Genomic DNA, 14,375 nt, shown 5'->3' with positions numbered 1-14,375 from the left:
TGTACCAGTGTGACTTAAGACTCATTTCGTGGCGATGGGTCACATTTCTTTGTGTTTTTGTTTGTTTGTTTATTTGTTGTATAAGTTAGTAATTATTAAGTTCCCAATGAAGTTTAATTCCAAACTTTATAAGCAGGAATTTCATACATAGCATTTCTGGCTTAGGGAGTGGCACTACAGCCTCACACCTCCAGAGTTGTGGGTTTGATTTCTGGCTCTCAGTCTCCATGGAGTTTGCATGTTTTCTCTGACTTCACATATGTTTCCTCTGAGTAACTCCGGTTTCTTCCCAAAGACATATGGGTAGCTAGATTGGTGTCTTAAAATTTCCTGTAGTGAGTGGGTGTCCTGCAATTCGCAGTGTTTCTTGCCTCACGCACTGCAACTTCCTGGGACTGGCTCCAGGCTCCCAACAACCTGGCAATGGTCAGTTTTTTAAAAAGATTTTTACCATGATAAGAATGCATACAATTCCTTTGTGTAAAGTGTTAACATTTTTTAAACAATAAATGTAACGTTTAAACCATGTGGGTGAGAATGCTGTGTCTGTGATCAGAAGGTCACTGGGTCAAATCCCTGGGTCACTAAAGTGATTTCACTGATGGGCTCTTGAGCAAGACCCTTAATCCCTATTTGCTCCTTGAACTGTCTGAACTTGCTTTCACAAAAACGCACATCGCTGTGAATACAAGTATCTGCTAAATAAGTAGAAATATGTGATTTTTTTTGTACCTTTATATTGCATCAAGAATCTATGAGCATGACAGCGTAGAGCACGCGGCTGGGTACACGCTGGATGGGATTGCTTATTTTTTATTTGTTTTCCAGGGCCTCGGGTGCGACTCAGTGGGTTAGGACTCTGTGATCGGAAGGTCACCAGTTTGAATCCCAGGGCTGGCAGACTGATGCTGCTATTAGGCTCCAAAGCAAGGCCCTTAGCCTCCGGATATCCAGGGTCACTGCATGCGGACCCTGCACTGTGACCCCACAAGCTTGCTCTCACCTGTCTGTCTGTCTCGTTAGAGCAAGGTGGCATATGTGAAAAGACAACGTTCACATCTCTAAAGTGTCTCTATTTTATTTAAATTAATTTGTCATTTCCACTCAATATTGTGTGAATGATATACTCTTTAACATATCACTCAGACTGATTAAGAGTGCTGAAATAAAATTGCATAATCCTGACACCAAATTGAAACAATTTGACCATAATAGTTTTCCATTCTCTTGTGCTTCGCAATACAAATTCAGATTTGTCTGTATGAAAAGCTCAAAAACTCAAAAAGTTGATGTCTGCTTTACTGTGCAGATTTTTATCCAGACGTACACACATACTAACTGAAAAGTAAGCAAATTTTACGAACACAGATTTAAATACATTTAAAATAATTAGACTGTCTTGTTAAAAACTAATATTGCATAGAGTAGGAAAAAAAAACATTTAACCTCTGTGCTGACTGACTTTGACATTAAATATCTAAATCACAGCCATAAATCTAGCCCTTGAGTGGGCTAAAATATTTAATCACTGTTTACCAAAGGGGCTGTTTGATTACTCCAGAATGAGCACAAGAGATTGGGCAAATAGGGTGACATGCTATGATAAAATGTTTGTACAAAACTGATTTATTAGCAAAAAGTAATAAATGTTCTAAATCTAAATATTTCACATACACAAACAGACAGATAGTAGATACGTCTGAAAGTAGAGAAAAGTATGAATCTACTTTTTGTTTAATTTTCACTGAAATCAATGTGCAACTAGTATACGATGACTTGTGCATTTACCTGCAAAAACTGCGGCATGTAGTTTCCTATAAAGAACCCCTTCAGGACAGTGTGAAACTTTCAGTTCTGTAATGATTGGTTAACTGTCCTAAACAGTACTGGGGTCAAAGAGGTATTATTGCGTGTGCAAGACAACAACAGTGATTCACAAATAATAAGTCTTGCATAAGTGGTGTTGGCTTTATGGGGGGGGGGGACACTTAAGGATTGCAAGAGACTGTATTTAGATAATGTAAAATTAACCAAGCACCATTTCTATTATCTAATTATAATCCACTTAATATATCATGCCATAATTCAAGTTCAAACTAAATATAATCATGTAGTGTAGGACACATATGTCAATGTATCATACGATCTGAAACTGAGACACTACTACACTTTTTATACATTGCATTACATTTTGAGAATAGAACAGTTATTCTCTAAAAGGGTAACTATCATGAGTATAAGACGCTGAAATGATACTCGGTTTCTTCAGCATAAATCATTCCACCCTTACTGTTCGGTTTTCACATTTAGCAGTGACAGGTTCGACAGTATTATTAATCAATGGGGATCCGCAAATGGAAGCTGGGGTCTGTGATGCAGAAAATGCAGGTACATACCAGGTCCTTCACGCGAGGAAGCAAAACGGGCTGGGAGGAAAAGAAGGCATCGTTATCACAGGAAACTTTCTGAAGACATTTGGTTCTATGTGCAGACTGTATCATGTGTCACATCACATCACATCAATCACATCACATCACATCACATCCTACAAATTTTCCATACCTGCTTGTCCTATACAGTGTTGTGTGGATTCAGAAAGCTATGGGCAGAAAACAGGGAATAACCTAGGATGGGGCACCAACCCATCACAGGGCACACACACACACACACACACATACACACACACACACACACACACACACGCATGCACGCACACACACACACACGCACAAACACAGACGCACACAGACAGGTTTGTAATTATATCTTTATGGGGACTCTCCATTCATTTCTATGGGGAAAACTCTAATCTCAATATGACGACTTTAACCCCCACCCAGCCCTAACCTTAACCATAAATAACCAAACAAAATACGAGACTTTTGCCATTTTTAGTTTTTCGATTGCATTCATAGATCTTTATAGGGACCTGAGAAATTGTCCCCACAACATCAAAATCAAAATTTTGGCAACTCCAATTCACCTTAGCGTCGTCGTGTCGTGTCACGTCGGGTCGAATCACATCACATCTTTTGTGACACATTACCACTCATAGGGTAAGCGCCGCTTTAGTCTTCCCAAGTTGCATATCAGCATTGGGGTCATTTTTAATTGGAAGGTTGAGCTTATATGCTACGTCAAGGACTTCAGATCTAATTGAAAGCTTTGTTGTTTAGAGCTGACATTGGGACAAGTTACAGCAATTTAAAGTGCTAAAGATTCCAGTAGCACCCCAAGACATGCAATTAGGCTAATTGGTGCCTTAGGGGTTGGTCCTAGTGTATATATATATATGTTCTGTGACAGACACCTGCCTTGTGCACCCATGCCTGGGGTAGGACCCAGCCCCCCACCTCACCCTACCCCAATCTAGGATTAGTGGTCAGACGATCTTGCTCCCTACCATGACACCAGTCTTTTCCTTTTTTTGTCATGTTCCATGCCTAGTCTGGCATGTTTTCTCTACACCACTTGTACTCAGCGACTTGATGAGAAACCTCAGGGAATCAGATGGTATTATGGGATCAATAACAGAGCAGTGGGCAATCAAATTCCCACTATTTATTTATTGAATTTCATTTTTGGTTATCATTGGCATTACTATAAAGGCGTATGATTGTCAGACGATCCGTAACTAAGCACTATGTTATATTTATTTATTTAAACAAAATACATAAAGCCCCAAAGTCAAAATAAACCATGTCCTTTGCAAATCAGTTGCAAAAGTGTATTGTCAACCTGCAGTGCTTAAACAGCTGTAAGTGATCTCCGCAAGTTTACTTGTGCTTCAAGGCTATTTTGTAGGAGGAGTATTTTATCCTTGAGAGGAATATAAAAAAACAGCATATTTTGCACATTGTCACCTTGTTGGGCTGCATTAATACTGATAATTCTAACATGATTATATTTGAAAGAACAGACTTCCTTCCTAGCATTACCTTACAGATGCCGTCTTTTGTTTTACTTGAGCTCAGGGGCCATTAAGCTCCTGAATAGGTTACGAGAATCCCCCCACCCTTGCCCAGGAGGAGGAGGAGGTCTGGAGTTTGAGAAGAATAACGTTCACGCTGAGAAGCTCTGATGTAGGGGAAAGTGGAAGGAAAGAGAAGGAAAAGGGATGTAGGAGGAAACCTCAGGAGGAAAGATCTGCGCTGTTTGACTGAATCTATAAACACTAGTTTGTTTGTCTTTGACATCTGATGCACATTATGTTATGTTCAGGGGTTATTTCTGTGAATCAGCCAAGAACATATGCAGAGCGGAAAAGTCCCCGTTTTAATCGTAAAGCTGTACATTTTCAGCATGCAGAAAAAGCCAGAGTGCCCAAAATACCAAGAACATAACAATACGAAAGTTTTATTTTTAAACTTGCGGAAGCTGCTTCTCACCTAGACCGGACCAAACGACAGAAGCGCCTAGTGCGTGATATGTCTGGTTGTCCTAACATATTCCAACACTAGTTTTTTGCGTATTCATTTAATTAATTTTTTCTACTAAAATATAATTGGAATACGGTTTTCTAATGGTGAATATACCTTTTGAACATTTCATTTAAAAACAAACACCATGATCGCTGCAGCACTTGACTCATATTAACGTGCTATTAATCAGATGATTCAACATTTGTTTCACATATTGTTTTAGAGGCACGACGGGACTGTGGGCCGGGTTCACAAATGCTGAATGCATCCAGTAAAAACAAGACAAGCACCGTAATTTTGTTATATTAAAATCCCAGGTGTGAATGATTTATTTAATGGAAGTTGTCCCAAATAAACATAGAATCATAATTAAAACGACTAAGCCCTTAGCAAGGCATTGAACTCCAACGGACCTAGTACTGTTTAAGAATCAGTATTTTTCTTTCCGTTTAAGCAGTTTCAGACACATATGCATTACCTTGGACAGGTTTGTCTTTATCTTTTTTTTATTGTTTGATGTATATCAATAAAACTTGAGTAATGTGTTACTTCAAGACTTTGAGACCCTTAACCACCTACTATTGTATGTACTCATTAATCAGCAACGTCTGATAACACTGATAGTTTGTTCTACGCTGGCTAGCAGCAAAGCACAAACACAGACTTGCACTCGAATATCCATCATTCACTAAAATCACTAACAGCAGGGTTGTATCAGTTTTGAAACTACCCTTGAAGAGCAGCAATTCTAAATGTTTTTTTGGTGCATTTGCTAGTTAGGAAGATAAGAACCCTTCTCTTGGTCTCATTGTCTCAAACAATTGGCACAAGAACACATTCAGAAATGAAAATACAAGATTAGGTCATTTCCAGAATAGTGATGCAATACTAATTTACTTTGAAATGTATGCTTAAAGAGTATATGGAATGCATACAACACTTAATTTTAAATAAATATACCCTCCTTTTCTGCATTTACAGCACACGTCATACCTTAATCACTAAGTGTACAAGCTCTCAGTTTATTTGGCTCCTGAATCAAATTAAGTTTATTAATTCTATCACTAAAAATTAAAAGAAGTCAATACTATAGCTCAATATTCATAATGAAAAGGAAACAATAACTGAACACGACTGAAAACTAAAAAATTATTTTATTGGGCTTTTTTTGTTCAGTTTCAAACATTAATGGATGCACGAGACAACCATTTCCTCGCACGTTTACACCAATATTTCTAAAAGAATAAAATGAAAAAATAAAATAAAATAAAAGAAATCAATTAAAAAACAAAAATGGGAGCAGGGCAGTGGAAACATTTGCCCATTTGTTTCAGTTAATGGAGAGCAACCAACACTTCTGAAAAACAGTATTTACACTGCATATCAAGTATTTACATTAAGGCATTGTATTCAAATAACATGATTTATTCTTACTTGTCCAATTACCTAAGCTATGTAATAAATAAGGACAATGGCAGCTTTACAGTGAAGGATACATTGTTTCATATGTCAAAGCTAAGAACAGATGAAATCCCGAACCAATTTAACAGCTTATTATGACCACCCCAACAGAAAGCATCTTAAAGCAAATTTCCAAAGTAGCCTGTATGAAACTTGTTATGCAAGAAGGCACTTAGGAAGAAATGTATTTTCAGAATGCATATCACGATTATCTGTTAATGTGGCATTCTACAATCATTTGGCTTCATGATGTCTAAAGTAATGCTTAAATAGCATGCATTTACAGAGATCTGTACAAATTACATACTGGTTATCAGTTTGTCACAATCCCTTCTGAATATGACTTTTAAATACACTGCTGTACTATGCTGCTGAAAACCAGAAAAGACAATATTTCACGTGCCGTAAGAAAACATTTCTCCAGTGTGATAAAAGATTGTTTTCCAGTTTACTAGGGTGAAGAAGAGGCAGTGAAGCAAACAGTATTTACAGAAGAATAGTTAGGTTGTTTAAAACGTAATGACCTAAGAACACTGCTCATGTTTGCCACTTCTAAAATTTAAATATCAGATCAAATCTCCACAGTCTTACACTTCGCTACATTTTGAAAGCAAATTTAGTGTTATGAGGCCAGCAATGCTCTTTGGTTTTCAGTGGGGTACAGTTTGTATACTGCAAGAATCTCTAAAGTCTTATTTAAAATAAAAAAATACCATAACTGACAAAATGCCATTTCAGTCAAAACATCTAACCTTGATCTGAAGTAGCACTGGTCAAACATTTCACTACTAATTTCTATAATTAGGTCAAGGTCTAATTGCAGGTGTCCATGTGAAATAAATAGTTAAGTCCCTTGATTGTTTGTTGTCTTTACACATAAAAGCTCAATCTACCACTTTCTCACGAATATTAAAGAGCTCTCTATCCTAAAAGTAAGTAGAGAAAAAAAACAGGGCAATATAATTAGCATGACAAGAAAAAGTGGTGCACCGTTTATTCTTATATGAGCTTATTTTTCACGTGAAATTCATTTTAATTTGAGAAAGGGAGTAGCGGGGGCTGTGAGGTATATAACTAAAAAGAAACAAGTACAGTATACCATTATATAGGACAGGGTCTGCCATTTCATTCTCTCACTGAAAACAGTAATAGGTTTAACAGTTTTGTGAAATATCCATAGATCCATCTGCTAAGCACGTATCCAGAAAGCACAAAGGCTGGTTGTGCTTGGGGCCTATTCCAGGAAGCACAGGGCACCTCGGACAGGCCGGACCGGACAGACCAGTCCATGGCAGGACAGAAACTCACAATCACATACTAAGTGCAGTATAGAAACAAAACGCTAGTTCCCCTAAACCGATGTCTTTGGACTGCAGATGGGAAACACAGAGCCCAGGGGAACACTGCAGAACATGAAGAGAACATGCAAACTCCACAGAACAGAGCAGAGGCAGGATTTGAACCCTCAACCCTGGAGGTGCGACCCACTGAGCCACTGTTACCGCCCATATCGCAGAACGAGATGTGGTGAAAGTTGGTTGACACAGCTGCTTAAAGGCTACTCATCTGCAACTCCGAAAGAGATCAATTTCCCATTTCCAAAACAGAAACAAAGCACGTTATAAGAGACCAACATCAACAAAGTCAAGCCTCCCCCCAAAAAAGTGATAACAACACGCAAGACTTGAGGGAAAGCGGCTGGGTGGGTGGTGCCCTAGTTCTGGTGCCTCTTCATGTGGAGGGCCAGGTGGTCGGAACGTGAGAAGCTGCGGCTGCATACGGCGCACTGGAAGGGCTTGGCTCCAGTGTGTTTCCGGAAGTGGCGAGTTAGCTCGTCGGAGCGGGCGAAGCGCCAGTCGCAACCTGCCCACGTGCACTTGTAGGGCTTTTCTCCTGAAACGGCAATGGATCCAAAACGTGAGATCATCACCACAATCCGTCAAAGCGGACCCATCCATGTATCTATCTTCCGACCGCATATCCTGGCCAGGGTTGCAGGGTCAAACTAAACAAATAAAATAAATAAAAAGCCAGCAGGCAGTGTTTAATGGAGTGTTTATGGACAGGGAATCCATACCAGTATGCTGCAAGTCCAAATTAGGACGGAATTAATTTCAAACCATTTATAGTCACTGTATTAAAGCGCTACAACTGATATAATATAGTAAACAGGTAAATAGGATAGACAGACAAGTTTCTTTGCACCAAAGAGCAAAGCAAATAAATAATATAAGGGCAACCGTATTTCAGGTTTCCCCATCTTAGATACCGACCTGACACTAACGTCGGCACAAAGACCTCAACAACAGTGTGGTCCCCAGGAAAATGAGATTTTAAAAAGCCCCCATTTCCCCCATTATGAATGTTACCATACATTAATGGTTTTTGTTTTTTCACTTTTCATAAAAATGGCTTTGCTTGAGAACAGTTAATGCTTAAGCACACACACACACACACACACACACACACACACACACACACTTTTACCTAAGTTATGTATTTTAAATGCAAACCCTGTAACAGGTGACCCCGTCTCCTCCACTGATCTAGTCATTTTCAAAATCATAATAATAATAATAAATAACGTATCTATGGTTTCACAATAAACATTTGAAACTGGAGATTAAATACTGTAATTTAATGCTGCTTTCACATTTTCAATAATATTTACTCTACTTATGCCAGTATTCCAGCAACACAGCACATGGTTACGCGAGTCATAATGAAGTTTAAAAAGAAGGTACGCAGGGAGTGCTCTGGTGGAACCAAACAGTATTTGGCTTTCCCAAGGCAAAACCAAAACACCTCAAAGCCTGTTGAACATGAAGAGACAAAACTATGAATGCTTTTATGGAAGCGTGCCGACATAAGTCACAACCACACAAAACCTGCTGCTGTTTTCCTTCCACTGAGTCAGGTCAAGAGTAATCCCATCTTAAAATAGAATCCAAACCAAACAGAACTGATTGTCAAACTGGAAATACGCAACATACTGTAACTACCAGAAAATATTAAAGCAAATTTGCCTACGGTATAAATCGCTTCGAAGCGTCGCTAAAGGACATGACAAAGAGCTTTGACGAAAACAGCTCACACGGCCAATTTAAATCATGCGACTCTAGTTGACACGAAACCACTGCTATTCTTGAATGGGGCTTTTATTTTTAAGTTAATAATACAGAGCAACGTTATCCTGGTGAACCTTTCAATAGGTCTTTCAACCTTATGCAGTACAACAAAAGGTATCAATATGATGCAGATATGCATATAGCTTCAGTAAAGTAAGTTCAGTTAGGTAATGACACACTAATTGTTTGACATCACAAGGACAGAAATACAGGTATTCTAAATAGAGACTATTAAAGGCGACATGCATTAACTTGTTTGGACTATAAATGGAAGACAAACTGCCTGAAGCACTTTCCACTGCAGAAGACAGACACGGCTCTCTTTATCAGAGGTGATTATCAAGCCATTGTGAAGACCTTTTCAGATTGGCATAAGCCACCTCTCCAAATATTTCAGATAATGACTGTTGATAGAGCAGCTACAGAATCTCCCAGCATGCCGCTTGGGGAGAAACTGTGAAGATGCAGAACTCAAGAAAGTCTCTCAGCTGCCATATATCTTGACTACATTCTCATGGTTTGTTTAATGCAGCAGGAGTTTTTATCTATTTGAAAACAGCGTATAACATTTCTAAACTTCTCTATGTGACATCGCGACCGTCCCACAGTAACTTTCTACTTGCTAATATCAATGGAATTTATAAGGACTATGTCACTAACAATCCCCATTGCCATTTTAAAAGTCATAATTAATAGCTAACAATACACCTAATCCTCAGATGACTCAATAAATAAATGCTACCCTTTACATGCACGCCACTGGTATTTCAAGCAGCTGCATAATTCCTTTTATAAAGCCATTACCCATATAAAATACAGAACGAAAAATGCAGTTTTTATATAAACATATTTTAGATTCCATGCATACATACACAGAAACACACACACACACACACACACACACACACACACACACACACACACACACACACACACACACAAACACACACAATAATAAAAAAAAACTATTAAAATTAACTATACAATAAGCTACAAGATTAATGTTAAAACTGTCAAAGAAGGTGCTTATTTAAACTTGCCCAAATTTAGAATATTTTGAAAATGTTTGCGGATTCCTGTCCTTCATGCTTAAGCAGCTCTTCATGGGTTTTTTTGTTTTGAAAAACAACAAGACTTGCAGGTATCGTACAGGTATGAGTTACACTATGCTGGTTGCTTGCATTTGGCAAAAATCATTTCTTATTGAAAGAAACTGAATACTGGGTTATAAAACCTCATACCCCGGGAATTGGCAAAGATCTCATCTGAGGATCAGAATGTCACCCATTAAGCCATGTGCTTCAGCTGCCTTTGTGCGTATTTGCAATTAAACCACCGCAATGTGCACGCAAACTCAAAGTCTGCATATCAAGTATCGCGCCCCAATTCTAATCCCAACAACAATAATGCCTTCAGCGCTCTGAGGTGAAGCAGATTACCTTAAACTAACCACTCTTCCCTCCAGATAAAACACAGGGAAATTCCATTTGCTAAACTGACAGTGTTAAGTGCTAGGAGAGCAATAAGTGGGAAATACACAGCTTATTATAAATTGTAATAGCATCATGAATTAAAGAATTTGTTTTTGTATGAAAAGGCAAAGCATTGTGGGGAAAAAAAATTATAGTATGTAAAGCAAGCAAAAGATATATTTGAATAAAAATCTCTACGAATGAACTATAGAAAGAGGAAATAAATCTGGTGAATGGCTTCAGAAGTGGGCAGCATCACTAATACGCAATTTATTAGCACTCTTATATTGATTAACTATATTAAGGTTTAAGTAGTGTGCCGATGCCGAAAGTCAACTTCTGCCTAGAATCGAGACATAGATGAACATAAATCACAAGTGTCTGGCGCGTGTAATTAAATTTACGGAAGGGAGAATAGAACCTTACCTGTGTGAGTCCTTAAATGAGCTTTCAGATGAGAGGACTTGGTGTAAACCTTCTTGCATCCTGGTGTAAAAGACGGTAAAATGCCATTAGTCCTCCTTCGTCAAAGCTATGTAAATCACAGTCACAAATAAGAGACCAAAGCAATTTCATGTCAATAAATTACATCACGCTACATGCCATTATTGAGCTTTTATGTATAAAATGCATCATTGCAGTGACTTGTTTATAGATAGATATTTAAAAAAAGCGTTCTGTCTGAACATAATGATGCAGTGGGATTCGGTAGCTGTTTGAAGGCCATTTCCTGTCATTTTTTTTTTTGAGTTTGTAAAAAGCTTTAGCTACATATTAATAATTCAGGATCAGGTTGTCTAGGCAGATGGGTTAACAGCATTTCCTTCACAGTACAAACTGATGAAAATACTTTTGTGACCACAAGCAGCCCAGAAGTAGAGGAGAAAACGAAATGAAATGCATATGTTCTTTACCTGGAAAGTCACAGTGGTGTATCCTCCTCTTCTCCAGGTCCGGGTTCGTCCGACGATTGTACTTGCCGGGCAGGGCTTGCTGGGGTGTGGACAGGGTCGGTGAAACGCCCGAACTGTTGACCACCAGCTTGGAGGCAATGCTGGCAGCGTATGAGGGGGGCGGTGAGAGATTTTGCATGAGCTCTTTTTGCCTGTCTGGGCTGCCAGGCTCGGAGTTAGGAGGAGAGGGTGGAAAGTAGGCAGGTTTCTGCTGCTGGTGCTGGACGAATGGAGCAGGCAGTGGGAAGGCACCGCCACGGATGCCGCAGAAGCGTTTCATGGTACTCTGCTCATCAGGCAAGTGCAGGTCGCTCATGGTGGAAACGGGAGAGTCCATGGGATTACCGCGGTGAATGTCCGCACACACGTGGCTCCCAGGAACAGGGACGTCCATCTCAGAATTCAGGAGCTGGAACAAGGGGCCATCTTGGTTGATGTCAAGAGACGGCATCTCCTGCTTGACGAAGACGCTATCGAAGTCCCCCGCAGGGGGCGGACTGAAGATACTGGTGAACTCAGGAAGTGAGGATGCGGCGTTGCCGTGGGAGCAACTGGGCCGCATGAAGGATGGCATGGGTTCGGCCTTCACGGTGGTCCTCAGGGGCCTGCATAAGCCAGTCCGCAGGTAAGTGATGTCAGGGAGGAAGACGTTCATGTTGATGCTGTAGGGGGAGCCTGACTCTTCAGTGAAGAAATGGTCCATCATTAACGTACTTTCTCTGAGTGACTTCTTGTCTTCTGGCATAACATGGGGTTGAGTTGCCAGATATCTGTCCATCTCCAGATTCGCCTGAAAAGGAAACAGAATCGTAATATAAAACCAGGTATTTGATATATAGTATTTTACATGAAATTATGCGATGCTGTGATTTTCAAGGGTAATACTTCAAAAGAAATATTTAAGCAAACAAAAAACAAATGCATATAAACATTGTTTGCAGGATGAGATGTTTTAAAAATCGCATCTCTAATAAAACAGAAAGATTCATGCATGAGCTGATGTAAGCCATTTCGTGTTAACAAACGTAAAATGTGGCGTCTTAAAACGTTAATGATAATCGCATCAGGACTAATGAATATCATCATTAAAAATATGTAAAAACAACACACTGGCGTACTGCAATATTTACAAAGCCTGCTATTACCCAGGGGAGTTTAACTGTAACAACACACAGGCCTACTCATTTGTTATGACTCCTATTCATAAAGTCGATCTAAAAATTGCTCTGCAAACTATCCATCACTCACACTTCTGTTTTTTTCTAGCCACTTCTCAGCATGCAGCGATAACACGAACGCAAACCGCGCACTTCTAAACAAGCACGGGCGTATTTCACCGCGAAGGTGGAGTGGGGGGGGGGGGATAAAAGCAGAAAGATCAACTAGCAGTTAATTGTAATTTAGACGATTTTTCTATTGCGGATAAATGTCATTTGCCGCGAAATAAATGCGGGCAGCTTGACAAACTATGCGAGTGTAACACTAGACTTGACATGCTGATCTCCAAACAGACATATCATCCTGCAGAAACGCATGTAGGTGGAAGACGCCCTGATACGTTACTAGTCATCCGTAAAACATTTATGAAGTACTCTTCAATTGGCGTTACATTCCCCAGTCTGTTGCAAAAAAACAGCGCTCTGCGTAGCAAATCTGACATCAGATTCTTGTGACCAATGAAACATATATACAGGAGCGTTTATTTCAATGGTTTATTAATAATGTCACTTCCCTCCACGCTCATGTACACACGCAACTGTAGCACACAGATATTAAAAATATGATTAACGCCAACCGCGATCAGACGTTTAAAAGGGGGAATCTGAACAACGTGCGGGACATAGAACGAAACAGAAAAGAAAAATATATATATAAAACATTTCCACCAAAGCAACTGCGCGATTGGAAGTTATCTCTGCGAGCTATGGAAATCCATTCTGAATTTAGATCTTCCAGCTGTTCGTTGGACACGTATCTCTTTCACAAGTTTTCTGATTAAGGTCGGCGCTGCTGGGAGGTTTCACCTCAGCCCGCGAGTCCTAATGTGCGGGCCAGCGGAGTCAGTTGTTGACGGAATGGCAGTCAAGTGACCAGCGGGCAGTCCGTGCCTGCCAGGCGGGGAGTTCCAGCGAGCCGCCTATCCCCAGCCATACTTCGAGGGCTAACCGTAGGCTTATGCGAGTCAGTACTGAGCCTTTCTCTAACCCAAACATGAAGACGAACACAACCCACGCTGCGTGGACTCTCACGTATTTTATTTCTGTAAATACACTATACTCATGCATCACACCTCCAAATGAGGCGCAGATGCTCCCCCAGACAATTGTGCTTCACGTTTCTATTTTTAAAACTTGCATTTCTCCCGTACGTTTCCCGTCCCCCCACCTTTTTTTTGTCAATATCAGAATAGAGTTTACCTGCACGTAGTCGCTAGATAAAGCAATCCCGCTCATTCGGCTATTTGTATCCACGGCAAACAACGTCGAGTCTTCCCCCTGGAAACCGTCAGACGGCGCAGGTTTCACTTGTGTGTAAAACGCCTCTTCTTGCCCCGGAGACAAGGCAGCAGTCATTGGTAGAACAGAAGTGGCCATACAAAAAAAATAAACGGGCTTATATAAGAATTGCCCCTAACATAAAAGACTTAAATTTCAGAAACGTGTTTCGGAATATGCCGTGTCTACAGAGGAGCAAACAAACAGCTTGCAGACAGTTAATGAGAGACCGTACGCTTTCCCTTCACCAACGCTGAGCTTTACTTGTCAAATTACGTATCAGTTAGTTTTCTATGCTTCCAGAAGGGGCGGGGCCGAGCATTCTTTCAATTGTAGCGATACGCCTTCCTCCGCGAGCCTTTGAAGCGCGCGCATTCCCCACTGACTTCAAAACAATGTTTTTCGAGGCGTCACGATCGCGCGCTGCCGTGACCCGCGAGCTCCA

General features: G+C 40.1%; 1 protein-coding gene across 1 annotated transcript; it reads right to left on the bottom strand.

Moving 5' to 3' along the window:
* Window positions 1-5,556: 5,556 nt before the first annotated feature.
* LOC125748196 (Krueppel-like factor 5) lies at window positions 5,557-14,337 on the bottom strand. Its single transcript, XM_049024124.1, has 4 exons — window positions 13,853-14,337; window positions 11,397-12,225; window positions 10,909-10,968; window positions 5,557-7,775 (listed from the first exon to the last, which is right to left on the bottom strand). Exons 1-4 carry the CDS (start codon window positions 14,027-14,029, stop codon window positions 7,597-7,599), a joined length of 1,245 nt encoding a protein of 414 aa, XP_048880081.1. The 5' UTR covers window positions 14,030-14,337; the 3' UTR covers window positions 5,557-7,596.
* Between the last annotated feature and the right edge of the window lie 38 nt (window positions 14,338-14,375).

Source organism: Brienomyrus brachyistius, chromosome 1 (assembly GCF_023856365.1).
Source record: "Brienomyrus brachyistius isolate T26 chromosome 1, BBRACH_0.4, whole genome shotgun sequence".
In the NCBI taxonomy this organism is placed as follows: Eukaryota; Metazoa; Chordata; class Actinopteri; order Osteoglossiformes; family Mormyridae; genus Brienomyrus; species Brienomyrus brachyistius.
The sequence above is the reverse complement of the archived record's forward strand: the minus strand, read 5'-3'. Positions and strand labels throughout refer to the sequence as shown.